The sequence below is a fragment of the Siniperca chuatsi genome, linkage group LG3, assembly GCF_020085105.1.
Source record: "Siniperca chuatsi isolate FFG_IHB_CAS linkage group LG3, ASM2008510v1, whole genome shotgun sequence".
Taxonomy (NCBI): domain Eukaryota; kingdom Metazoa; phylum Chordata; class Actinopteri; order Centrarchiformes; family Sinipercidae; genus Siniperca; species Siniperca chuatsi.
In genome coordinates, this window is record NC_058044.1 from 1295001 (window position 1) to 1321837 (window position 26837).

The window sequence follows — 26837 nt, forward strand, 5'->3', positions numbered from 1 at the left end:
TCCACCTGCAGCAGCAGCTCCTCCTGCTGCAGCAGCTGCAGCAGTAATGATGATGTGATGTGTGTGCAGCTGCTACTGTCCTTCACTTCCTGTCTGATGCATTATTGATCTGTATTACTGTAACACTGAAGGGAGAGTGTGTGTGTGTGTGTGTGTGTGTGTGTGTGTGTGTGTGCAGTGTGTGTGTGTGTGTGTGTGTGTGTGTGTGTGTGTGTGTGTGTGTGTGTGTGTGCAGTGAGTAAATGTTCAGCCTGCCGCCATCACCGGCTGAGTTTCGTTACAGTTTATTGTCTGAGTTGCACTGACTAATAACAGCAGGTCGCTGACGTGAAGTCACTTCCTGCAGCGAGGGTTTCCTCTTCCGCCGCGGCGCGTGTATCGACAACAGATGATCGATAGTAATCGGAAGCATGGAGCTGCTGTGACGGCCGGGCTGCGGTGCGGAGGTGTGTGTCGGGACTTCAGGGTCCGGGCTGCGGCAAGAAGAGCCACCGAGGTCCCGCCGAGTCTGTGGAAAGCGAAAGTACGGAAGCTCCGGGCGTCAGATCCGAAGGTAACGGTCTGCTTCATGCTCCCATCTCACCTGCGCGGAGTCCACGCTGCTATTGATTCACCGCAGGTGATCGTTAGTGCGCGCGCGTGAGTGAGTGTGAGTGTGTGTGTGTGTGTGTGAGAGAGAGACCAGCACGTGTGCGGGCTCTGACGGGAGCCGGTCTGATGACGGGTGCTTTACGTGCTTTCGCTTCGGGCGCTTTGCTGCAGCTTCGCCTCGCGCTGTCTGCGCAGCTCGTGGCGGGGGCGCGTGGAGCGCGTGGGGCCTGGCAGTATTTCAGATGGCTGATGAAGACGTGTGAAGAGCTGTGCGACATTTGACTCTGTGTGAAATGTTTCCGCCTTAAAGAGCGCGAGCTGCTTCGTGTGGGATTTACGGTTCATGGTGCGTCCTTTGAGGAGAATATCGGCGACTAAACGGACATTTAGAGGAAGAGACGGATTCAGTGACTTTGTTTTACCAGAAAAACATGCGGAAGAGTTCGCCCTGAGTACCTTCTGCAGGTACAGCTTCCACCAATCAGAGGCGGGGTGGTAGACTCTATGTAGCCTGAGAAGCAAAATGCGGGGCAAAGAAACCCACAATCACCAGACCATCCAGATCACGTAACGTGGGAAGAGGGAGCCTGCCTCGCGCGTCCTGACCTTTACACTGGTCTGACATCAGTACACACCTGTCCTGTACCTGATCTCCTTAATCCACAAACACCGCGTTTCCACATTACCTGCACCACAGAGGGCAGAAGCTTCGGCCCTGAGTTCTGCCTCTCAGGCTCCACTTCCTTTTTAGGGTTTATAAAACTTACTGCTGCACTAAAACATGACTGAGCATGATGACGATAAGAATTTATCTATAATTCTTAATTAAATTCCTTTTTTTAAATTTAGTTATTTGGTCTCTCTCACACGCACACACGTTTAAGTTTAACTTAATGCAGAATCATTCGCTCTTATTTCACTACAGTCTGGAGACGAGCTGCAGTTACTTTTAGCCGTCTGTCACAGGTGCAGCTCAGCATCGACAGGTGGACTTCAAGAATCAAAGTCAGTAAAAAAAACCTTTTATAAAACCTTTTACGGAAATCTTTTAAATCACCTGTTTGATCTGCCCTCCTGCAGACTTATGGCAACAGCAGATACAAAGCTGGGAGGATCCGAGGAGTCCAGTTTGCGGTCTGAGGAGTCGAGACTGGGGTCCGAGGAGTCCAGGCAGAGGTCGACGGGCCCCGTCAGCTCCTGGGAGTCGGAGCTGACCTCCATCCAGCACTCCCTGAAGTTTGTGTTGACGCTGAAGGAGGAGTTTGTTTGTCCCGTCTGCAGAGGAGTCGTGCTCAACCCTCAGCAGAACTCCTGTGGACACATCTACTGTTTCCACTGTCTCCAAGGACTGCTGTAGGAGCCAGTCCACCTTAAAACACACTCACACTGACACAGTCCACCTTAAAAACACACTCGCGCTGACACGGTCCACCTTAAAAACACACTCGCGCTGACACGGTCCACCTTAAAAACACACTCTCACTGATGCGGTCCACCTTAAAAACACACTGACACGGTCCACCTTAAAACACACTCGCGCTGACACGGTCCACCTTAAAAATACACTTGCGCTGATGCGGTCCACCTTAAAACACACTGACACGGTCCACCTTAAACCACACTGACATGGTCCACCTTAAAAACACACTCGCGCTGACGCGGTCCACCTTAAAAATACACTTGCGCTGATGCGGTCCACCTTAAACCACACTGACATGGTCCACCTTAAAAACACACTCGCGCTGATGCGGTCCACCTTAAAAACACACTCGCGCTGACGCGGTCCACCTAAAAACACACTCGCGCTGACGCGGTCCACCTTAAAAACACACTGACACGGTCCACCTTAAAACACACTCGCGCTGACGCGGTCCACCTTAAACCACACTGACACGGTCCACCTTAAACCACACTGACACGGTCCACCTTAAACCACACTGACACGGTCCACCTTAAAACACACTGACATGGTCCACCTTAAAAACACACTCGCGCTGACGCGGTCCACCTAAAAACACACTCGCGCTGACGCGGTCCACCTTAAACCACACTGACACGGTCCACCTTAAACCACACTGACACGGTCCACCTTAAAAATACACTCGCGCTGATGCGGTCCACCTTAAAAACACACTGACACGGTCCACCTTAAACCACACTGACATGGTCCACCTTAAAAACACACTTGCGCTGACGCGGTCCACCTTAAACCACACTGACACGGTTCACCTTAAACCACACTGACATGGTCCACCTTAAAAACACACTCGCGCTGACACGGTCCACCTTAAAACACACTGACACGGTCCACCTTAAACCACACTGACACGGTCCACCTTAAACCACACTGACACGGTTCACCTTAAAAACACACTGACACGGTCCACCTTAAAAATACACTCGCGCTGATGCGGTCCACCTTAAACCACACTGACACGCTCCACCTTAAAAATACACTCGCGCTGATGCGGTCCACCTTAAAAACACACTGACACGCTCCACCTTAAACCACCTGGAGGCCAGGTGTGCTGGCCTGTCGGCTGCAGTCAGACCTCTGTCTGGGTGTGAACTCAGTCTGCTCTGTGTTTCAGGGAGAGTTCTTCGCCGTCCAGCCCGGTGTGTCCAGTGGACGGAGCCGTGATCACGCCGGCTGAGGTCAGAACCGAACCTTCAGCACCACATTCTCAACAGCTTTTACGCTGATGCGGTGAAGGAGTCACGGCGAGTTTACAACCGGTTTGACGGGAACAGTTCCGGCATTTATTGACGCAGAAGCTTCGAAGCAAAGGCAGCGAGTCCAAACAGAAGCAGGTGCAGGTTTCAGGTTTCAGAGGCAACATTGACAATCTGGTCTCTGGGGAGCGGGACTGGTCTGTATACTGACAGGGCGATAGGAGAATGTGGGAGTCAGGTGACTGGGACAGGTGGGAAAGTCTGAGGGCATCTGGTGGACAGGTGGAGGATGGCAATGACAGAAGTAGGGGATTTGGGGGCGCCATCCCCCTTGTCAGCAAAATGACCAAAACCCGCCCCCCTTGTTAACCGCTTCACATCGCTGCTTTTTAATAATCTCCACAACCTCAGAACATGTGAGACGCGCTGGTTTCTAACTGCCTGTGGGAAGACCGGACACGTCAGAGTCCGTCCTGGATTCAGAGTCCGCGGCGCTCTACGTTCAGAGGCTAGAAAAGCTGCGCCGGTTAAAATAGAAACGCTCCGTCAAAATCTAATAATTCTGAGCGTTTTATTTGACAATCTAACGTAATAATTGACACAATATTTCAGAGTTTAGTAAATGCCCATAAAAATCAGGCGCTCCTATTGGTCCAGCTGAAAGTCTCCGTGCAGCCGAGCTGCAGGATCAGCTGATGGTTTCACGTTGTCATTTAATTGATTGATTATTATAAAAACTTGGATTGCAGCCGCTTTACGTGACAAGACATTTTTGCAGCTGAATAATGAAAACGTCTGAGCTTTGCTCCGTCGGCGCTGTAGAAGCATCTTCTTCCGTGTTGACGATAAGAGAGAGCGTTACTTGGCGTGGCCACGTCGGATCTTCCCAGGCTGTCCTCGGCCCTCATCGCACCTCCTGCCTGGATTACTAATTTCTGGATCAATTACTGCCAGTTTACTAATCAAGACTTTTCTCCCGGCAGGTTTTCCAGGACAACTGCTGCAAACGAGAGATCTCCAATTTAGAAGTGTACTGCAGCAACTCGCCGGCCTGCACCTCTGTCGTCACACTAAACCACCTGCAGGTAAACCTCGCACGTACAGGACTTAATGAACAACAGTTCGGTCTGAAGACTCGCGTTTAATTTCATCCTCTGCAGGAGCACCTGAGGTCGTGTCAGTATGAGCAGCTGCAGTGCTGCAATCCAGGCTGCAGGGCGGCGCTACAGAGGAGATACCTGCAGGAACACCTGACCGACACCTGTCCTCAGCGCATGGAGCCCTGCCCACACTGCCAGCAACCGCAGCGACTCAGCCTCATCCAGGTAAAGTCATGTGCAGACAGCGTGGCGCCGGGTGGGTTCAGCAGTCCTGATACTTCTGCCCTGAAACCGGAAATTAATTTGGGAAATTAAAGTGAATCTGCAGCGATGTTCTTCTAAAGATACGGCACGAGTGACCTTTCCTGAGCCGAGACCTCGCAGTCCTGCTGATGTGTTTGTGGCGACTCTGTTCTGTAGGATCATGTGCAGAGCTCCTGTCCGGAGGTGGAGGTGGACTGTCCCAACAGCTGCCCCCAGAAGGTTCCCAGAAACAAGGTGAGCTCATTCACATCGTTAACCTACAGGTGGTTAGACGCTGAGTTTCGGCAACCAAACCACCAGATGTGAGCCGGCTCTGGTCCAGATTTGGCTCAGTTTTAGAGGTGAGGACGTCAGCCAAGTTGGACTAAGAATCCGCTCCAGCTGGTGGGACTGTCACAGTCGGCCCAGTGGGATCGTTAAGTCCTGGATTTAGACCAAGACCTCCTTGGAGTTTTCTGAAAACACAGTTTGAGGTCTAACAAAGTGCGGAGAGTACTTCCTTCCTCATGAAACACCTGCAAAGTTTTTGAACACTTTGAAACGTGCACTGGTCACATCCATGTCTTCTTCTTCTTCACTGCCTTTGTTGGCACATTTACCGCCACCTGTAGATCAGCGGAAGAGTATCGTGTGCGTGCACGAGACAAGTACAGAGGTCAGAAGCTCCACAGGGAAGCTGTAACATGTAAAGAGCAGCACATACAGGATTACTGTTGGTGGGATCAGAGTACGTTAGCAGAGCCGATCACCATCCGCCTCTTCTCTTCCAGCTGACGGAGCACAGAGACTCGTGTCCGGAGGTTCACACCCACTGTTCTTACAAGAGGTTCGGCTGCTCTGTTCAGGTGGGTTCATCTAAACAGGAAGTAGCGCGCCCGCTGAGACAGCATGTTCGTTACCTGACAGCAAGTGTTGTGTCCTGCAGGATAAGAGAGGGAAAGTGAAGCTGCATGAAGACGCTGCTGTCAGCCATCACATGCTGCTGGTCCTGAGGAGTAACTCCCACCTGGAGCAACAGGTACGTCCAACAAACTCGCCTGGTATTCTGATAACGCATCCGAAGACAATGTGAAGACATCCAGTAAGTCTTTGATTAGTACTTTACCTTATTACTGTTATTCCAGTGACCCCAGATGTTTACAGCGTCTGAAATCTCTTGGGAATGATGAATTGACTTGTTGAGAAGACTTCCACAGGATATACCAGGAGGCCTAAACATCTGTATGAGACTCAGCTTTGGGAATTTTCGCTTTTATTTTTTTATATTTTAAAGCTGCACCAATCTGCCACGATGACAAAAAAAATACCTGCTCAGTTTCTCAGTCTAAAGAGAAAATGTCTCAAGATATTTTTCTCGTTATTACTACGTACCTGATTAAAAATTGAGCCTGATTTCAGGTCAGAGGTGAATCAGCCTCCGTTGTCTTAAAATGAATGTATTTATTTACAATAACTGCTGCCGGGGCACGGCAGCGGTGGCATGCAGTTTGCTTCAAGAACAATCTTTCCAGCTTCAGTTTTACAGAAGAAACGAGGTCACAGATCATCTAGTCTAAACAACACAATGCCCGTCTCTGTCCAGCATGTCAAGAAATTCAGACATCATCTTTCCGACTAGACAGTCTGGAACCCGGGTCAGTTAACCATCAAGTGATCTTTTCTACCACAAAACCAAATATTCAATTTTTAACCTTTTCTAGTTCTGACAACGTGTCACTTCATCGTTACTTCGCAGAATTAACAGTGCGTTGTTAAAATGAGAAGAAGATCCGGTCAGTGCCTAAAGAGAGGACTCTGCTTGGGATGAGCTTTTGGCAAAGTTTCCATCCATCCTTTAGTTACACCTGCTTATTTCATAAATGTGAACTTAACGCATTATTATAATTCCATGAAGCAAACACACTCTGTGTAGCAGCGATTTATTTTTTTTGTTGCTAATATTCGATATTTCTGACTATAAACTAAGTCGCAGGAGTGTTGACCTCAGACTGTTGTCTCCTCGGTCAGGTGGAGGTTCTCCACCAGGAGGCGCAGCTGAGGCAGCAGGAGGTCCAGACGGACAGTTTGCTGCTCGCTGGTCTGCAGAAGAAGATCAGGCCGCTTCTGCAACAGAACAGCAGCCATGAACACATCGTCTCTACGGCTCAGGTCAGTCCACACTTTGATTCTTACTGTCGCTTCTTTTCCTCTGTACCTTCATGTCTTCATCATCCAGCGTAATGTTGAGTCACGAGCATTAAAGTTATCTGAACTAATGAAAGTGTTATTTATCAGCTACAAAATGTAGTTTCAACTAAAGGATCAGTCTGCTGCTGTTCTATATGTTTCTTCTTGTCAACAAACCTCGTGTTCAGCCTCAAACCAACAACGACTGTATGAAGTTAGCTCGGTGACATCATACCACATAAAAACAAGCTTACATCAAACAACAAGCAGAGCAGATATGATGATGTTACAGTAGATTACAGAGGATTTCCCCCTCAGCGTGTCTCCAGGTGTCTCCAGGTGTTGGGGAGTTCTACTGCACATGTTTTAAAGTAGTATAAAGCCTTTAGCGTCTCAGAGGGAGCTGTGTGAAGTCTGATAAATGTCCTCAAGTGATGTCACTTGAGTCGGCGTCGGGCGGGGCTGAAGACTAAAAGTCTGAAGATGAAACAAATCTGTTGGTGTGGAGTTAGAAAGAAGTGAGCTCAGCAGACCTCTGCAGCCTGCTACTAGCTTAACACACCACAATCTCCCACACGACTGTCGGCGGCCAAGTTGCATTGTGGGTAATGTAGAATATAGTGTAGAATGAAGAATAAAAAGAGGATATCTCTGGTTCTGCTGCATCGATTTTGAGTGTGTTGTAGAAGTGTAATGATGAATCTCAGTGAGGAGGGAACAGCGATCCAACTCAGACCAACAGAGTATCATGTTGGAAACAAACAGACTTAAACCCTGAAGTCTATAAAGGTCAGAACACCTGAGCATGTTGGGAAGTGTATCTTTAGCTGAACACCTGGGCTCTGCTATGGTTTGTATCTGTTGCACTTTGCACATACAATCAAATTTGAATTTGCAGCGATCTCAGATCCTAAACGTCATAAAGTGTCAAGTTCACACTGGTTTTGCAAAACTCTTAATTCACATGTTGTGGTGTCTTTATAAACGTACTTACTGGATCCTGCAGTCGTCAGTGTCAGAACAGCATTATTAAACCATGTTACCTGTGTCTGTCTGTGTGGTCAGAGGACTCTGAGCAGGCAGGAGGACGCCCTGTCCACCATCCAGCTGGACGTCCAGCAGGTGTCTCGGATACTCGGTCCTGGTCTGGAGGAGCTGGAGCAGCTCAGAAAGTCTCTGGATGCTGTGATTGAAGAGGTGTCGGCAACAGAGGCCCTCAAAGAACACCTGGGTAACAAAACCTGAAAATCTGCCTCTATAAACCTGCTCTGAATCAGTAACTCGCAGCATTTCTGTCGGGACTGAATGCTTGTTTTTAAAGGAGCAGGTCGGCTTAAGCTGATTTTATGTCCCCACTCACCCCAAAACTGGTATTTCCTGTTGCAAGTTTAGAACTTTGCACAACATTTAAGTGAATGCTGTTGGTATTTTCAGAAACTTTGGAGGAGAATCTGAAGCGTCACTCGGGTCTCCTGGATCTCCATGCCGCTCAGCTCAGTCGCAACAAGCAGCACCTGCAGGAGCTCGAGGCGACGTCCTACGACGGCAAACTGATCTGGAAGATCGACAACTTCAGGAACAGGAGGGAAGCCGAGGCCAAAGGTCAGCCGCCTTGCCTGAGCAGCGTGCCGTTCCACACCGGACGCTGCGGCTACAAAATGGCTGCCAAGGTCTATCTTAATGGGGACGGGGAGGGAAGAGGGACTCACCTGTCCCTTTATGTTGTCCTGATGCCGGGAGACTTCGATGCTCTGCTGCCGTGGCCTTTCAGACAGACCGTGTCTCTGTTTGTTCTGGATCAAAGCGGTGCCGGTAACCACCGGAGTCTCAGCTTCAGACCCGACCCGACGTCCAAAAGCTTCCAACGACCCGCCGCTGAGTCCGTCAGCAACGTAGCTGTTGGATTTTCATGCTTCATTCCCCTCAACAAGCTGGATACGCCCCAAAACGCTGCGTATGTCAACGATGACACGCTGTTTGTCAAAGTGAAGGTGGACATGGCAGGTTTAGAGCAGCTGTAAGCTTTTGTCCTCCAAGTTACCGTGTGAGGATTTGATTTCTTTTTTTAAACTTCGGTGGTCATTTCAGGAAGGACACTGTGGTAGACAATGCTACACAGACTGATGCAATCTTCACTGTGACTGTGTCTTATTTTTCTACAAAACATGTGAGAATAACTTGTCGGTATTTTGTGATTAAACTTCAAGTTGACACTTTAAGGAATAGTTTGACATTTTGGGAAATACACTTATTCTCTCTCTTTGAGAGTTAGATGTTCAGGTTGATGCCGCTCATCAAGAAAGAGAATAAGCATATTTGCCAAAATGTCGAACTTTTCCTTTAAGCTCTCAGGGATCGTTTGGAGGTCTGACTCACAGATACCAACTCCAACAAACACTGTGGTTACTAATAATTATTTAACGCCCATGAGATCATGACTTAACTATCTGATTATCTGAGAATAACTAGTGGTGCTCAGATCAAGTTATTTAAGTCTGTAATCCTGAAATCAGGATTTAATGACCAGGTTATCTGTAGGTATTAAAGAGTTTAGTATTGATCAGGACTCAATATGTGAGGATATCAGGCTGTTTGTTTCATCATGGCGTTGTTTCTCTCAGCGTGGAGACGAAGAGGAAGAAGAAGTCAACACACAGTTGATTCTGTTATCAGCACTGTGTATTATCTCAAGGTAATAATTAAGTCGTTATCTTTTGGAGAAAGGAAAAAGTATTCGCACCAAAAAACGTAATTTGTTATTTCAAGAAAATGAGACGATGAAGTTGTGATCACAAGATAAACACAAGAGCGGAGATATATGTTGATGTGTCAGCTACTGTAGACAGAAGTTACTGTTCGTTCATTGTTGGTGTCTTAATTCAGGAGTAATGTCGACACAGGCGGCACTTCCATTAGGAGGTCAGAAACCACCCCAAAGCTGTCTGCTCAGTGGGCAGACATTAATTCATCATGGCTGAACGGGCGATGAAATGTGAGGCGAAAAGATAAGAAGTTACAGAAAATCCTAGTTTCTGATTGGCTGCCAGGATTATAGATAGTTTGCTGTCAGCTTCAGGTTTGAAGCAAAAAGAAACCAATGAGCACACACACACACCAGGTGAACTCCACCATACTTTGTTTGTTTACAAGAGTTTGTCATTTTATTGTTGCTACGGAGACAAGAGAGGCACCGTATCGGCCCTGATATCGACTTCTTACGTTGATCGGGTATCGAGAGAGAGAGGAAGTGGGATTATTGTGTCCTTAAAGAGAACGAGGTTCTCAGTCTTTCTGTGAAAGAGACGACTCAGGGTTTTATTGAGCTGGAAGAAATAAAGTCTCAACTGTAATAAATAAAGTGTGACAAAGGTGGTTTCTTCTGACTTTACACTGTGGAAGCATTCTTGTCTTTTATCCCCTTCGGTCCTAAATCTGTGACGTTTATACTCCGCAGCCTCTGACTATCTGATCTCTGAACTAATTCAGTGTTATTGTTTAATATTGTCCATTCATGCAATATTTTACTTCTTAAATACAAAATGTGTCCATTTTAAAGGCTAAAAGATCTCACCGAGGTCAAACAGCTGGAGATTTCTTTGACTTAGATGCTTTTTTTTAAAGGAGCTGTAGTGTCAGTGTGTCTGTGTTAGTTAAAGTGGCTATAATGGATATTTTTATAATGTATGAAATTACAGTGTGTTAGTGTCTCTTAATAGCGAGTTATCAGCTGAATCTGCAGCTCTGCTCGGCTTTACGGAGCTTTATAGAGACTTTCAGCTCGTTGTTTCTGTCCGGCCCACAACAGCTCGCAGAGAAACAGCTGATTATCAGTATTAGACTGTAAATCCACCGCATGTTATGAATAATGACAGACAGGTAGAAACAGAGGCATTTCAGAAGTATTACAGCGTGATCGCTGCGTCACACACTTTTTCATGAATGTAATGAACTGCTAACGTACAGAGAGGATACAAACAGCACATCAGTTACAAACAAACAAAACCAAAGGAACCGCATTAACTGGGCAAACGTACCGGGTTTCGTTGAACCAAACAGGTTAGGTGTGACTGACAGACGCTTGTATTAGAAGGAACTGTCAGGGCTACAGGTGAGTTCAGGCAACAGACGGACGAGGACTCAAATGCAGGCAAACACTCACAAGACGAGCAGGTAGAATGAAGGGAAATGACTAGAGGCAACGGACAGGAACAGGCAACAGGTCAAATACCAGATCCAGGTAACAAGCAGGAACAGGTGGCTGGATGCAAAGGCTACGAGCGACATAACAAGACTGACAAGCCGACAAGGACTGAGCGGTACTGGCCCGGGAAAAGTGGAAACAGGTGAGCAGGTGTAAGTGTGAGGCAGGCGACTGGGGAGAGAGTCTGGAGGCATCTGATGGAAGGACGGAGAATGGCAATGAAGGGGTCTGGGGAAGTGGGAATGTGGCTTGAGGGAGGGACAAACCAGGACCAATTCACACATTTACTGTAAATCAACCTCGTCCAGTCTCTGTGTCACTCAGGTGTTCACTGTTCAGATGCTGGGTCACCCCGTCACCGTCAGTGTCCGCAGTGAGTGCTGTTCGTCCTTCAGTAGATCAGACAGCAGACCCGATTCTCCTGGACTACTTTTGCTCAGCTCCAGTTCTCGGAGGTGTGAAGGGTTCAACCTCAGAGCCGAGGCCAGAGACTCACAGCTGCTCTGTGTGCAGTTCGACAACCTGACAGAGAAAACCATTGTTTTAATACCACAGTAACAAAAAACACTACTTTCTTTCTGGCTGCCGGGTGTCTGTTACAATCATACACGTGGACGCCTCAAAGATAGTTTAGGTCTGTTCCTCTTCTGTCTGCGGTGGTGTACCCCAAGCTTCCGTCTTAGGCCCTCTTTTATTTTCATTATATATGCTTCCACTGCAGTCTGCTTTTAGAAAATACAACATCCGCTATCATTTATATACTGACAGCGTGCAGCTATACCAGCACATCACCTCCAGTCTCTTTTAAGTTAACTCTGGTATGTGAAATGCTGGACGGCCAAACATTTTCTCCAAAATGAGTGTAAGACAGAAGTCCGGTGACTGCTGTGACTCTCTTTATGTGGGAGTCAGTCTTATCTGCTCGCCTGCAGCTGGTTCAAAACGCAGCAGCAAGACTCCTTACTGGTACCAAGAAGACACACCATATCTCCCGGTACTGGTCTCCCTTCACTGGTTACCAGTAAAATATAGAATTGAATTTAAGATTCTTCTATTTGTTTTCAAAGCTCTGCATGGATGGCATCATCTCCTCAGTGCAAAGTCTACATCCAGACCCTCAGATCCACGTTTTCCATTGCTGCTCCCAGACCGTGGAACAGTTTACCTTCACTGTCAGATCTTCCCCATCTACCACTTTTAAATCCCGGCTAACGACTCACCTTTGTACAATTGAGTTTGATGCCCCTTAATTATTAATAACAAAGAAAATGTTTTAATTTTGTCTGTTACAGCTGTTTCTCTATTTACTTTTGTTTTAATTATTTGTATTTAACATTTCTCTGTAAAGACGGTGTCGTCCCTCATTCGTCCAGGAGCGGTCTATCGTAGAAAAGGTTTCAGTCGCAGTCGTCTGGACGCTGTTTTCAGAATCAAGACGTTTCGGCTCCCATCCGGAAGTCATTCTCAATTGTGAAAAAATGGTCCGAGAACTCAGAAATTTAAGCTTCTCTGTGTTACTTAAGCCCCGCCCTCAGGGAGGAGTCTACCTGAGTGTCTGCTGTTAACCCTGCCTAGTTTCACCTGAAACTGACCTTCTTTTGTTTCCATGATGGCCCAGTAATCAGGCCTATTGTTTTCTGGCCTATGGTTTTCTGGCTTCTTTGACACCTATTTCTGAAAGAGGTGTCAAAGAAGCCATTTTTGTGAAAAAAGAAAACCCCTCTTTGAACAGAAATGGTGGTCTGAGATTCAATCTGCCCAACGTTTACCACAGTGTATTAGCACCTTGGTCACGCCAATCATATGCTAATGAGGTACTTAACAGTGATGAGGGAGGTGCAGCCAGAAAACAATAGGCCTGATTACTGATTACTGGGCCATCTTGGAAACAAAAGAAGGTCAGTTTCAGGTGAAACTAGGCAGGGTAATCAACAGATACTCAGGTAGACTACTCCCTGAGGGCGGGGCTTATGTAACACAGAGTAGCTTAAATTTCTGAGTTCTCAGACCATGTTCACAATTGAGAATGACTTCCGGATGGGAGCCGAAACGTCTTGATTCTGAAAACAGCGTCCAGACGACTACGACTGAAACCTTTTCTACGATTTCTCTGTAAAGCACCTGTTTTTTTTTTTTTTTTTTTTTTTAAAAATGTGCTCTATAAATAAATTAGATTTGACTCAAGATATTAACCTGCAGGTAACCATAGCAACAGTACTGATGCTTCAGGCTCTATTAGCAGTTAACAGACTATTTCTAGGCCGGGAGTATTTACTGTAGTAGATGAAAGACAGTAAACACACTGGGGAATATAAAGCACAATATGGCCTGAGGTGATAATGGCTGAAGTCAAAACTTCCGTTAACCTCTTAGTGGTCTCGTCCAAGAGATAGTCCGACACCTAACCCCCTATAAAACAGTGAGTTGTCATTTTTACACTTAGCTTTTGTACAGATTAAACAAATGAGATATAACATGTTAATCAGTGAGCTTTAGAGGTGCTGGTAGGAGGATTTTGTTACATTTGGACAGAGCCATGCTAGCTGTTTCCCCCTGCCTCCAGTCTTTATGCTAAGCTATGCTAACCGGCTGCTGGCTGTAGCTTCATATTTGCTGTACACACACACGAGAGCGGTATCAATCTGAACATCTGACTCTGCAAGAAACGAACAAGCGTATTTTACAAAATGTCAAACTATTCCTTTAAACCACCATAATACTCCATTTATTCGTGGCTATATATGACTTCTCGGCTGCTACTTCCATTGTATCGTTCAGTATATGTCTTACTTAAAGGTACTCCTAAGTTTTGTTGAATGACCCGGATGAAGCCATACAATAGATTGAAACATGTTGGCAGTTTGAACAAGCAGCTGCAACCTGAGTCTGACTAACACTGAAATGACCTAAGAGTAAAAACTAGATAAATGATATTTATCTATTTACAGAACCGGTGCCCAGGGAAGAAGGAATTGATATAAAAAAAACTCACCTCAGTATCTCCAGCCTGCACTGGGGTTTCCTCAGCCAATCAGACAGCAGCTTCACCCCCTGGTCCATCAGGTTGTTGTAGCTCAGGTCAAGCTCTTTGAGAGCAGAGGAGCAGCTGAGGGCGAGGGTCAAAGACCGGCAGCAGGCTGCCGTTAACGTGCAGCATTTCAGGCTGGAAGGAGACAGTTAAATACAGTTTCCAGATCAGTTTGTTTTGTGTTCTTACTTTTAGTTGAAGTGTCTCTGAAGGGTTCATTAACTAGGAAGGAGTTTGTTATGTTTCTAGATGGAGCCATAACTGAGGTGATTATTTTTCAATTTTCTTTCAACTAATTGGATAAATGTTTGAGTTTTATCTCTAAATTCACACTGTTCCAATGCTTTCTGTGGGTTAGACACTTCAGTATCACACCAACAACTGGCCATGTTTGTATACTGCATATAAACGCTAAATAGGGGACTTTTAGTGATGAGTTTTAGTGTGAAAATGGACCTAAATACCTGAAAACTATCAATGCACACCTGAATGTGTGGCAGGTGTGTCACAGAGCAGCATTTCTTTCCACATTTATTCAAAGTGTGATAATGGCCACACACTCACTTCAGTGTCTCCAGTTGACAAAGTGGCTCTGCCAAGAACTCAGAAAGGTTTTCAACACCATCGTCTCGGAGGTCATTTCTTGACAGATCCAGAACTCTCAGGTGGGCGGGGTTTGACTTCAGACTGGAAGCCAGTGCAGCACAGCCGCGGTCTGTAAACCGACAGCCAGCCAGTCTGTTGGGGAAAACAGTTTTAACTTATAGGTGGTAACACAGCTCCAGACCCCGACCTCTGCCCTAGTGACCGAACCTCACAGTTGCTTCTAAAGAATGCCAGACAAAATAAAGTTTCAGCCATACGTGATGTTTTAAATATGTACTAAATGTAGTAAGTCATCTTTTCTGATCAGACCAATCAACAGGGAAGTCAGTGCTGAAGTTAATCTGCAGTTCCTCTAAAGACCACTAGATGTTGGCTTCAACAAAACTCTGATCTTGATGGACATGTACAAGAAGAAACTCTTCTCTGTGTGTCCTTGTTCTATTTATTGAATAGATTTTTAATCGAGAATCGACTCTGGATCAAATCAAGACATTGAGAATTGAAATTGAAGCGAATTGCAAGATTCCTAAATATTCCTACCCCATACCGCTCTGGCTTCATCACCACCCCCCCTACACCAATTCTTGCGATATGTGAGCCCTCATGGCAGTGGCCCCACATCATTTCTTCTGGCTGAGCCCGACCAGGGCCGATGTCTTGGCCAAAGCTGTAGGCCTGGCTGGTCATCTGATTGTTACCTGAGGTCTAGACTAAGTTAGCAACCTCAGATATACATTTAATGGCACGTGTCTGGCGTCTGGTCACAAAGCAGGACCTTGCTATTAAGATTTCTTTAAGTATGAGGACTGTCTCACCTCAGTATTTCCACTTTGCAGTTAGGATCCTTCAGCAGAGCAGTGATCTCCATCACTCCGGTGTCACCCAGGTTGTTTCCTCCCAGATCCAACTCCCTCAGCTGGGAAGGGTTTGAAGTCAGAGCCGAGACCAGAGCTGCAGCACAGTCCTTTTGTAGTTTTGTGTTATAAAGCCTTTACAAAAGAAAGTAAATGTTTTTCAAAGTTCTAGAGGTTGCTTAGTTTAGTCGTTGTGTTTGTGTGCTGATGCAGCAGGAAACTATGTCCCCCCCCTTTTTCTCCTGAATTCAGTCCGATTCACTGCTAACGGCATTATTGGTTGGGAAGGAATAGACAGGCACCTACTACCTCCATGACGTGGTATTTCCAGCTGCTTCTTTTCACCTGCCAGCAAGGAGCTCCAGGCTGGTGTAAAAAACAACACTACCCCCCTCAAATCTCATGCACCTACATTCAGGACCAACCAATAAAAGTCTCTAGTGGAGCAACAGGAATGAGAAACCTCAAAAGCTTTCTGTCTGTGAACATCGGCAACTGTGTTTGTTGGACTGCGTGACCAAGCCGGAGGTACCAGACATCAAACCTGCAGTGGTGGGCGACAATTTTGCTGCAGGACACAAATGTTTTCAGTGACTGCGTGACAAAAACTAGTTGATTTTACTGTTCTACCAAGTAAATGTTTAAGTTCGCAGAAAGAGAAAGTAGATACATAAAGCCAGAGCCAGGACAAGTTTAGCCTAGCTTAGCACAAAGACTGGAAGCAGGGGGAAACTGCTAGCCTTTATCAAAAGTAAGAAAGATCAGCCTTCTAACAACTCCTGTCTTATTTACTTGTTGTATCTTGTTAGCTATTAAGCTAGTCATCAGTCCATCCTGTCTGTCTGTATGTATTTCTGTTTATTTGTTGTATTATGTTGTTGTATATGAATATATCTTTGTTCTGGAGGCTCACGAGATGCACTCGGTTTAGGTGACAGTACAAAATTAGTAGTGGTAAATGTTGCCTTTATATTTAGTGAGTTTGAACACTGGTGTGAGTCTTACCTTTCCCAAAGCTTACCATAATCTCTCCAGCTGGCAGTCAGGATGTTTCAGAAAGCCAGAGAGCTGAGTGACTGCCTGACCTCCAAAACTGTTCACGCTCAGATCCAGGTTTTTCATGTGAGATGGGTTCGAGCTGAGAGCTGAAGCCAGAGGATTCCCTCTGATGCCACACTCACGTAACCTGCAGACAGGACAGACACCTGACTCTAAACTCTTCAATACAAACTTTTGTCAACTACTGGTGAGGTGGATAGTCATGGTCCCCAGAGGATGAATCCTATTCATTCCCCTTGCACCCCCATCAGGATAAATTTCCACTTGTCCACAAGAATCTTATGGACAGGTTGCTATGAAATGTCCTAAACCCTTTCCTGCTCTCCAGAGGATGAACCCTTTTGTTTTTAAGGACCCAATGACCTTTCCTCTGGTGCCACACTCAGGACAAACTTTATATTTTAGCTTCACTACTGGTAAGACTCTAAGAATAGCAAAATCATATGTTGTTAACATATTACCTGAGTGTTTCCAAAGAGCATTTGTTGAGAACTTCTGAAAGACGCTCCAGTCCTTCATCATGAAATTTATTCATGCTGAGATCCAGCTCTCTCAGGTGGGACGGGTTTGAAGCCAGACCACGGGCCAAAGATTGGCATCCCTTTTTTGTAATGCTACATTCTTTCAAACTACAAAAAACAAAAACAAAAAGTGTGTTATGGTTCATACACCATGTCCCACATTTATTTGCTGAAAAAGAAGCTCATAGCCTGATGGTCTCATTAGGAAAAGCATTTTATTCTCTAACATGGTCATGTGGTAATGGAAAATGTAATGTTACAGAACAGTAAACATCCTAAAATTACATTTGCACCTGCACTTTGAGCCTCAGAGAGGTGCTATAGACAATTAATAGCCACCAAAAAATGTATAGTCTTTCCTGCCAAATGCAGTTAAATACTGAATTCATGGCTGCATCTTTTCCCAACTACATTTGGCATCAGCCCACCGTGTTGTAAAGTATTTTTTAATAACTGCATCTTTGTATTTAAGTCACATGGTTTGTTAATAAATTGTTAATGATTTTTAGTTTATTTCTGCTGAAGACAAGTTTCTACATTGTGGACAATAAGTTTTCTTCTAAACTTTTTTGGATAATTATTCATGTTAAATCCTGTTGCACTATGAACAAAAAGAGATGTGCAGGGTAACAATCTCAACAATCTTTGTTTTAATACATTTGAGTTACAGTCTGAGCCTCCCATTTGTGAATAAATGGAGGCATCAATTAATCAGCTGGTCTTTCTACTGTTGTATGTTTGTTCCTTTTTCATGCTTTGCAGCCAAACTCAGTGTCTCATGAATGATATAGGATGTACTTGACATAGTAATTCTGTCAAATATGGAAAGCGAGAGACGACCACAATTTCAATTTACAGAATAATTATTCTACGATTTGGCCATTTTTGGCCTCCTGATTGGAGTTGCATGTAGGTGACATGGCTTCATTTGGTTCAGATGGGAATAGAAAAACTATGTCGCTCCATGCAGCTTTGAGGTGTTCACACTACTTAGAAAATATTATATCTGACTCACACATGTTGGAAATCAGAACTGGAACATTAGTATGGTTAATAGAACAGCCTTAAGAGTCGTCATACTTTAGGGGAGTTGTAACAAACTGTACCCAATTTAGACATTTCCCCAGAGTTAGATGAGATTATGGATATTTTCATCTCTGTGTGTCCAGTACATGTGTGATAGATCCAGAATGTCTTTAGCTTAGCACAAAGAATTGAAGCAGTGGGAAACTGCTAGCCTAGCTCCATTAAAAGTGAAAAATTCCACCTTTCAACAACAACCAACAGCGCCACACTCCAATTTACATGTATCGTGTTAGCTAACAAGCTAGTCAGCACTCCATCCTGCAGTCAGCTGAGTTTAGTTGACACTAAAGTTAAGATCAAATGAACAAGCCCACTTTGAGTTCAGGACTTTAGAGATTTGTTAGCTCCAATGCTAACTGCTGCTAAAACTCCTTTTTAAATTTCTCTTTCTACAGCGGTTCAATAAACAACAAACAACATGTAAATCAGACAGACTTGGAGTTGTTGGAATGTGGATTGCTTCTCTTTCGATGGAGCTTGGCTAACAGTGCCCCCCTGCTTCCAGTCTTTGTGCCAAGTGAGGCTAAACATGAGCTGGACTGGATCCACAGAGATGAAACTGATATACCGAAGATCTGGATGTTCTTACCAGAGTCTCTGGAGTTTGCAGTTGGGACTTTTTAGACCGTCAGAGAGCAGCATCATTCCAGAGTCCTGCAGGTTATTTCTGCTCAGGTCTAACTCCTCCAGACCACAAGACTCCAAGCTGACAACTGATGAAATATACTTGCAACATCTGTCAGTAAGGTTACAGTCACTCAGCCTAAAGTGAAAAACAAAATGACTGTTAACATTTTGCAAACACTCTCCTCTGTCCTTCCATACATAAACATAACCTGAGAGCTTCAGGACAGTTGGTTTTCTTGAGGCCAAATACTTACAAAGCTGTCTTTGATGCTCTGAGCACTGGCAGCAGCCTCTCCAGAACTTCATCTGATCTGTAGTAGTTCTTCAGGTCAAAGACATCCAGCTCGTCATTGGCGACAAGCAGCAGAAAGGCCAGAGCTGACCAATGTGCAGGTGAGATTTTACTAACATCTCCTGACCTCTGGTACTTTTGGACTTGATCTACCAGAGACTGGTCACCCAACTCATTTAAACAGTGGAATAGATTGATACTCTTGTCGGTGTAAGACAGTTTCTTGATCTTCTCGTGAACGTACGTGATTGTCTCCTGGTTGCTCTGTGGACGTCTTCCTTTAAATCCGAATACTTTCTGAAGAAGCTCCTGATTTTTATCCTTTGACAGACCGATCAGGAAGCGCAGGAACAAGTCCCATTGTCCATATTTGCTGACCAAAGCCATATCCACCGCGTTCTTGTGGAGGAGGATGACAGGAAGTTCTCCTTTCTCTGCCACCACTTTCACTCTTGTCTGGCTGGGAAGCAGATTGTCTCCACACTCTATGAAGGTCTCTAATACATAAAGAGCCGCAAGAAACTCCTGAACACTTAAATGTATAAAAGAGTAAACCTCTTGTTTGTAAAGACCATATTCTTTTCTTATGATCTCTGTACAAACTCCCGAATAAACTGCAGCTTGTTCCAGACCAATTTTACAACTTTTCAAGTCATTTTCATAGAAGATTATGTTGCCCTTCTGTAACTGTTCAAATGCCAGCTTTCCCAATTTCATGATCAGATCTTTGTCTGTTTCACCTTCCTGATAAGCCTTCTGGTGTTTCACCTTTGTCTGGATGATCAGGAAGTGTGTGTACATTTCAGTCACAGTCTTGGGCAACTCACCTTTGTGAGTTTCTGTTAGGAGACTCTGGAGAGCTGTAGCTGAAATCCAACAGAACACTGGGATGTGGCACATGATGTAGAGACTTCTCAACGGCTTTGACCGAAGATGATCGAAGATCTTCTGAGCCATAACCTTGTCACTAACTTTCTTTTGAAAGTACTCCTCCTTCTGCTCATCATTAAAGCCTCGTACCTCGGTCACCCTGTTGATGAACTCAGAGGGAATCTTAGTGGCTGCAGCCGGTCTACTTGTGATCCAGACTGAAGCTTTGTTCAGCAGTTCCCCTTTGATTAAGTTGGTTAATAGGACATCTACTGTTGTCGTCGTTGTAACATTTCGGCACGTCTCATTTTTCTTAAAGTCCAGAGGGAATTTGCTTTCGTCCAGGCCGTCGAAGATGAACAAAACACTTGAATTTTTGTAGTCTGACGTTTCCAAATCTTTTACTTCGTCAAAATAGTGATTTATTAACGTCATAAGACTCCAACACTTATCTTTTATTAAATTCAAGTCTCTGAATGTGAATGGAAATATGAACTGAGTAGTTTGGTTGGCTTCTCCAGCTGCCCAGTCCTGAGTGAATTTCTGCACAGCAACAGTTTTTCCAATGCCAGCGATTCCCTTCGTCAGAACTCTCTGTGGAGGGTTCTCTTCGTTTGATAAAGGTTTAAAAATGTCATTGAGATCGATTTTCCTCTCCTCACTTGTACGCCTTCTACATTCTAAATCAATCACTTCATGTTCGCTGTTAACCTCCCCACTGCCTCCCTCTGTGATATAAAGCTCTGTATAGATTTTGTTTAAAGCAGTTGATGATCCATCTTCCTTTGTTACTTGAGACAGATTCTTTGTTCTGTTTTTAAGGTAAGATTTTAGTTCAGCTTGGCACCTTTGGATGTTTCCTGAAAGAAGAATACAAAAAATGTATTCAGAAAGCAAAACATCATGTAAAGCATGTAAAGATGGAAAGATGACAAGGAAGAAAAGGAAAACAGGTGATGGTCACTAACTTTCACAGATGGGAACATTTTTCACATTTTCAGCTTCAATTATGTCATCTCCACAATGCCTTCATAATAATTCACTATGTTTTAATAGCAGAAGAACTTCTTCGTCATTTGGTCATGAAAAATCAGTTTAACATATGTCACATTTTTTATGTCTTTAAACATCACAATACCTTCGGTTTTGGGAGAAACAGCATTCGTCTTGTCTGTCCTGTCAGGAGAGTGGACTGAAACAGAAACATGCAACATCTTTTGAGAAATGCTAAATAATTGAACTCATTTTAGTGGTTACATTTTAAGCAAGTACATAATCAAACATAAATATGGTATTTATTTGATTTATAAATTCAGGGTAACCATTTACCATATGTGTTGTTGACATTGACGGTTAGATTAGTATCCCTTTTCGCATGAATACCAGTAAACTCAGGTTTGTTGACAATACTTCCATTCTGAGCGGTGAGTGTCGTGCTTCCGGCTTCCCTCTGAGTTTCAGCTGATGAGAATGGACAAAATAATCAGGAAGCAGGAACTACAACTCACTTTCCTTTTGTCAACACCTGAACTGTGTATAAAGGGTTCAGAGATTCTGTTTTGTTAAGAGATGATTTAGCAAAAACCTGAAAGATCAAGAACAACTAAAGTTTGGTAACTGGGACTGACACACATTCAAATTTTAATTGACCAGACAATATTTGCTGGACTTTTCTTGACATACAGAACTAAGAAGGTAAAAATGTTTGTTATGTGAGAGGTTCCAAGTTAAAAATCAAAATGTGACTTCAGTAGAAAAACTGTCTCTGCATCTTTGTTGCCAGATTTATTGAACAGTTTGAAGTATCAAAAAAAAAGAATGAAGTCATGAAAATGTTTTCTTTCACACTTTTTCAGCAGTTTTTTGTGACAACTTCTTCCTAAGCTTTGTTTAAAAATTTAATTAAAATTTGACATCATACTGTACGAGAATCACCAACTTGACACAGAGGAGAGGTTTGAAAACCCCCATGACCCTGGTAGCTGTGTTGTCAGGGTCAACAGCTCCTGGTAGGGTCACCCAAGGCCCAGAATAGAGAGACCAGGGCCCTCTATTGCAGCCAGGCCTGGAAGGGGAGTGATGGCCTGGTGGCTGGAGCTACTCATGGATCCCAGTCGGGCTCAGCCTGAAGGGATGACATGGGGTGCCTTGTGGGCCCAACACTCACTAGGATAGACATAAGAGTTGGGTGCATTGCCATTTAGGCGGTTGACAAAGGTAGGGGCCTTGTCATGCTGAGGCCAGGCTATGAAAACTAGTTCTAAGGACGTAGAACGTCAGCTCTGTGGTGGGGAAGGAGTTTGTGTAAGAGGTGGAGTGGAACCAAGTAGCTATAGTTGAGCTTACCACTATGCACAGCACTGGCTCTGAAAACAAAACTCTGGATAGGGGCTGAAATCAGGGGTGAAAGGTGCCGGGCAGGTGTGGGGATACTTGTGAGCCCTCGGCTGAACATCGCTGTGTTGGAACTTTCCCTGGAGAACAAGAGGGTCATCTAAGAGCAACTGAGGTTTGCTAAGAGGATGGCTCTGGCTGTTGTCTATGCTTATGCACCTGCACAGCAGTTCAGAGTATTTGGCCCTCTTGGAGTCTCTGGGTGGGGTCCTGGAGAGGGTGCCACCTGGGGATTCTATAATTCTGCTGGGGGACTTCAATGCTCATGTGGGCAAAGACAGAGAAACCTGGAGGGCCGAAGATCAACATTTTAATTGAAGATTGACTATAGCTGTTTCATATGCGGCCGTATGTCTTGGACACTTGGGTAAAGAGTTGGAGCAGATGGTGAGTGAGGCTGATTAACAGAACTGGTAAACCAAAAAAAGTATTGAGGATGGACTAGGAACATTTGACTGAGGCCCTTGTCCATGAGATCTTCAGCTTCCACATCATGAAGAATTTTCTATGCATCCCGGAAAGGGTGGTGACATAATAATAATAATGATAAAACTTTATTTATAGAGCGCTTATCAAAACAAAGTACAAAGTGCTTCACAACAAGAGAAATAACAACACAGTGAATGACGAAATATAAAGAAATAAAATACATAAAATACACAAAACCAATAAAATAAACAGCCAATTCAGGTAAAATCAGGATCTGCTTTCAGATAAAAATGTGTTTTGAGAAGAGACTTAAACGAAGAAACTGACTCAGACAGCCTGATGTCTTCGGGCAGGTTGTTCCAGAGCCTCAGGGCCTTGATGGAAAAAGCTCTGTCCCCCTTAGTTTCCATCCTGGACTCAGGAACAGACAGGAGACCCCTGCCTGAAGATCTCAGACTACATGAAGGTTCATAAGGGATTACAAGGTCTAAAATATAATCTGGAGCCACGAAGAGCCTTAAAAGTAATCAACAAGATCTTAAAATCAGTCCTGAAACAAACAGGGAGCCGATGTAAAGAGGCTGAACCAGGTGTGATGTGGTCATACTTCTTGGTCCTGGTTAACAGCCTAGCAGCTGAGTTCTGTACAGTCTGCAGGCGTTTCAGAGTTGATTAAGACAAGTGAACAGGCGTAGAAAAGGTTTCAGTCATAGTCATCTCGACACTGTTTTCAGAATCAAGACGTTTCGGCTCCCATCCGGAAGTCATTCTCAATTGCGAAAATGGTCTGAGAACTCAGAAATTTAAGCTACTCAAAGTGACCAGGGTGTTACAGTAATCGAGGCGTGAGGAGATAAAAGCATGTACAACAGTTTCTGCATCACTAAGATTTAAAATAGATCTGATTTTTGCAATGTTTCTGAGGTAATAGAAACATGATTGGACAAGCTTAGTGATATGCTGCTCAAAACATAAATTGCTATCAAACAGGACACCAATATTTCTTGCAACAGGCATGATATGTTGTGACAGGTTACCAGTAGATGGCAGTATTGGTTTAGTGATGTGTTGGGGCCCAAGTGAAATCCAAGTAGGCCATGTTCAAAGCCACCTCAGCTGCTCAGAGTTGTGGCCAGAAGGTTGTCTTGGTGGCAACCAAAGAATTTTCTGGTGGACACCAGTGGTCAATGAAACTGTCAAGCTGAAGAAGCAGTCCTTTCTGACTTGGTTGGCCCAGGGGACCCCTGAAGCAGAAAACAAGTATCTGGAGGCCAGAAATGTAGTCCAAGAAGTAAAAATTTGGGTGTGAGTTTGGGGAGGCCATGGATAAAGTCTTTCAGCTGTCCTAAAAGAGGTTCTGGCAAATCATCAGATGACGCAGGAGGGGGAAGAAGGGCTTAGCCCAGGCTGTGTTCAGCAGGGGAGGAGAACAATTTGATGAACTCCTGAACCCAACTAACATGTTCTCCATAGGGGATACAGAGCTTGAAGGCTCAGGGGAGGCCTTGTCGATTTCTCTGGCAGATGTCACTGATGTAGTCAAAAAGCTCTGCAGGGTCAAGGTGCCACGGTGAATGAGATCAACCCTGAAATGCTTAAGGTCTGTACATTGTTGGGTTGTCTTGGTTGACATCCCTCTTCAATGATGATTACAGATAAGGCAGACTGAGGTGGTGGTTTCCATTTTTAAAAAAAGGGTACTGGTGGCTGTGCTCCAACTGTAGGGGTGTCACATTGCTCAGCCTCCCTGGGAAAGCTGATGCCAGGATGTTGTAAGAAAACAGAGGCCAATTATTGGACCTCAGATTCAGGAGGAACAGATTCGGTTCTGGTCATGAAACAGTGGACCAGGTGTTTACCCTTGCAATGATACTGGATCGGTCAAGGGATTTTCCCCATCCAGTCTACATGTGTTTTTGACGGCCGTGTCCCCCAAGGTATCCAGTGGGGGGTAATGCGGGAGTATGGGGTATCAGGGCCATTACTAAGCAGAGTGTCCGCATTCTCGGCAGGAAGTCAAGCATGTTCTCATTAGGCATTGAGTGCAGGGATGAGGGTCAGCACACCCTAGTGTGAAGCCATGGTACTCCATTGGAAAATTGTGGCTTGCTCACCTGAGGTTGGGAGTAAGTCACTGCCCCAAGTGAAGGAGTTCAAGTGTCTTGGGGCTCACGATTGAGGGGAAGATTAAGCATGAGATCCACAGGCAGATTGGTGCGGCGTCAGCAGTAATGCAGACACTGTGCCAGACTGTTGTGGTGAAGAGGGAATTTAACCTGAAGGCTCAGTTCTGGATTTACCAGTCGATCTACATTCCAACCCTCACCTACAGTCATGAGCTTTAGGTAATGACAGAAAAAATAAGAAAACAAGCAGCCAAAATGAGTTTCCTATGCAGGGTGTCTGGGCTCACCCTGAGACAGGGTGAGGAGCTCAGACATCCAGAAGAAACTTTGGTGGGTCCAGACCTTTGAATCCGCCCACTCCACCGAGTTGACTGATTCTTCTGAATCGAGTTGACAATTCTGTCTGATATCAGGCAAGAAGAAACTAGGAGTAGAACCACTGCGTCTTTGTGTTGGAAGGAGTCAGTTGAGGTGGTTAAGTCATCTGATTTGTATCTGACGCCTCTCTTTTGGGGGTATTCCAGGCATGTCCAAATGTGAGGAGACCATGGGGTAGACCCAGAACACACTGGAGGGATAACGTATCCCATCTGGCCTGGGAACGCCTCGGTCTCCCCAAGGAAGAGCTTGAGGACGTGGTTAGGGAGAAGCACATATGGGCTACCATGTTCAGCTTGATTTCGTTTCGTGAAATAATTACAATGGAATATAAAATGAACATTTTTAAGTTTTTGTCCTTCAAGAGAAAATAAAACAACAAAGTAGAATTGTACACTAAAGCTTCAAAAAGTAAAAGTTATAGGAAGTGCTTATTACAGAACTACTGTATGTGACATACAGTGATTTAGACTGTACATGTGTTGATGTTACTGTGTCTATCGGCTGTACCTACCCTCTAAGAATGGAGCAAGACCAAAGAAAAGATTATGTAAGCCTTTGAGCTGTGTCTGCTGGGTTCAGACCTGCAGAACAAATGGATGTTTGTGCTGTTGAACAGGAAAACCTCAGAGAGCAAACCTGAAACCTGCTGCTGTGTCAGAGTTTGTCTTTGTACACTTCTGCAACCTTGCAGTGCTGACACAGTAGTTATCAGAATTGTGAATGAATTTGAAGGCTGCCCATAAGAACCATTTGCACTGCTGATTGATCCATGAAGTTTGACTTGAGATAATTATTTCTTTTAATAGTCAATAGATGGACTTCTTATTTGGTTAGTCAGATTTTGTTGTAAACACATTGTACAAATTCCTGCTTTTAACTTTGGTGTCACGCACATACTTGAACTTTAAAGTCAAAAAGGTGTTTTGTTTTTTGTGACTTGACTGTGATGTTTGAGCTTCACTGTGCAGAACGATGTATGTGCAAGTTTCTCTGAGCTCACCTTAAATCTCACTTTAACACCTGGACACAAATTTATTTGTATTCATTCAAATATTTTTTTACAAGCTCACAATAGGTGATACAGAAGCACAAGCAGTGACATTATTTCTGAACATCATTCCACAAACTCATAAAGTTTTAGACCTTTTTTTGTCCCACAGTCAGAGTAACACTTGACAGACAGGCTGACACAAGTTAGTGGGTCCTGGTTTCCACCCTGCTGGCTAAACAGGTTTTGTCATATGACTTTCTGCATCAGACAGAGCTGAACACGTCATGATTACAGTAACAAAAACGGAAGAATTCATTCTCACTATGACTGTTTCTCTTGGTGTTTTGAAGCCGGAGTGCACATAAACAAATCAGTGATACTTAATAAATCCACCATCTTACCATACTGTGATGGAACCAGAGCCCGGCCAGTTGAAAACCAGTTTCCCATTCTGCATCCCTCAGCTCCTCTGAAGTAAAGAAGTAAAGTCAAACCTCAGAAGTTGCTTCCTTCTCTTTTCATCTCAACTGCCGCCCAGAGTTGCCTTTAATGACGTGAGATATCAGGAAGTGATTCTG

The 26837-nt window shown here is 44.6% G+C and overlaps 4 protein-coding genes across 16 annotated transcripts in view; 3 read left to right on the top strand and 1 right to left on the bottom strand.

Moving 5' to 3' along the window:
- Positions 1-26837, top strand: part of LOC122873026 (NACHT, LRR and PYD domains-containing protein 12-like) — a 657912-nt gene that overhangs the window by 445827 nt on the left and 185248 nt on the right. The gene's annotated exons all lie outside the window — the stretch shown is intronic.
- LOC122873028 (NACHT, LRR and PYD domains-containing protein 12-like) overlaps positions 1-26837 on the top strand; it is a 1034258-nt gene that overhangs the window by 248470 nt on the left and 758951 nt on the right. The gene's annotated exons all lie outside the window — the stretch shown is intronic.
- On the top strand, positions 25-10182 carry traf5 (Tnf receptor-associated factor 5). Of its 8 annotated transcripts, none has more exons than XM_044189341.1 (12): positions 31-553; positions 1517-1596; positions 1672-1944; positions 3183-3246; positions 4248-4349; positions 4425-4589; positions 4785-4862; positions 5399-5473; positions 5554-5646; positions 6636-6776; positions 7860-8025; positions 8229-10182. In XM_044189341.1, exons 1-12 carry the CDS (start codon positions 389-391, stop codon positions 8813-8815), a joined length of 1989 nt encoding a protein of 662 aa, XP_044045276.1. In that variant the 5' UTR covers positions 31-388; the 3' UTR covers positions 8816-10182. The 8 variants fall into 8 exon arrangements, with proteins under 8 accessions (XP_044045280.1, XP_044045276.1, XP_044045277.1 ...); XM_044189342.1 differs by having other exon boundaries at positions 34-553; positions 1558-1577; XM_044189347.1 differs by having other exon boundaries at positions 437-553; positions 1558-1596.
- Positions 9929-26816, bottom strand: LOC122873036 (NACHT, LRR and PYD domains-containing protein 12-like). Of its 2 annotated transcripts, XM_044189312.1 has the most exons (11): positions 26661-26816; positions 21268-21399; positions 21077-21130; positions 19031-20798; positions 18739-18912; positions 17004-17171; positions 16505-16669; positions 15445-15618; positions 14588-14761; positions 13988-14158; positions 9929-11517 (listed from the first exon to the last, which is right to left on the bottom strand). In XM_044189312.1, exons 1-11 carry the CDS (start codon positions 26707-26709, stop codon positions 11343-11345), a joined length of 3204 nt encoding a protein of 1067 aa, XP_044045247.1. In that variant the 5' UTR covers positions 26710-26816; the 3' UTR covers positions 9929-11342. The 2 variants fall into 2 exon arrangements, with proteins under 2 accessions (XP_044045247.1, XP_044045248.1); XM_044189313.1 differs by lacking the exon at positions 21268-21399 and having other exon boundaries at positions 26661-26724.

Excerpts from the sequence above, each read along its gene's own strand:
- LOC122873036 (XM_044189312.1), bottom strand. The coding sequence starts at position 26,709 with ATGGGAAACTGGTTTTCAACTGGCCGGGCTCTGGTTCCATCACAGTAT. Across the intron at positions 15,619-16,504 it reads TGCCAGCTGGAGAGATTATG|GCTTTATAACACAAAACTAC; the intron begins GTAAGCTTTGGG and ends TCTTTTGTAAAG. Across the intron at positions 14,762-15,444 it reads TGCAAAGTGGAAATACTGAG|ACTGGCTGGCTGTCGGTTTA; the intron begins GTGAGACAGTCC and ends TTTCCCCAACAG.
- traf5 (XM_044189341.1), top strand. The coding sequence starts at position 389 with ATGATCGATAGTAATCGGAAGCATGGAGCTGCTGTGACGGCCGGGCTG. Across the intron at positions 6,777-7,859 it reads ACATCGTCTCTACGGCTCAG|AGGACTCTGAGCAGGCAGGA; the intron begins GTCAGTCCACAC and ends CTGTGTGGTCAG. Across the intron at positions 8,026-8,228 it reads GGCCCTCAAAGAACACCTGG|AAACTTTGGAGGAGAATCTG; the intron begins GTAACAAAACCT and ends TGGTATTTTCAG.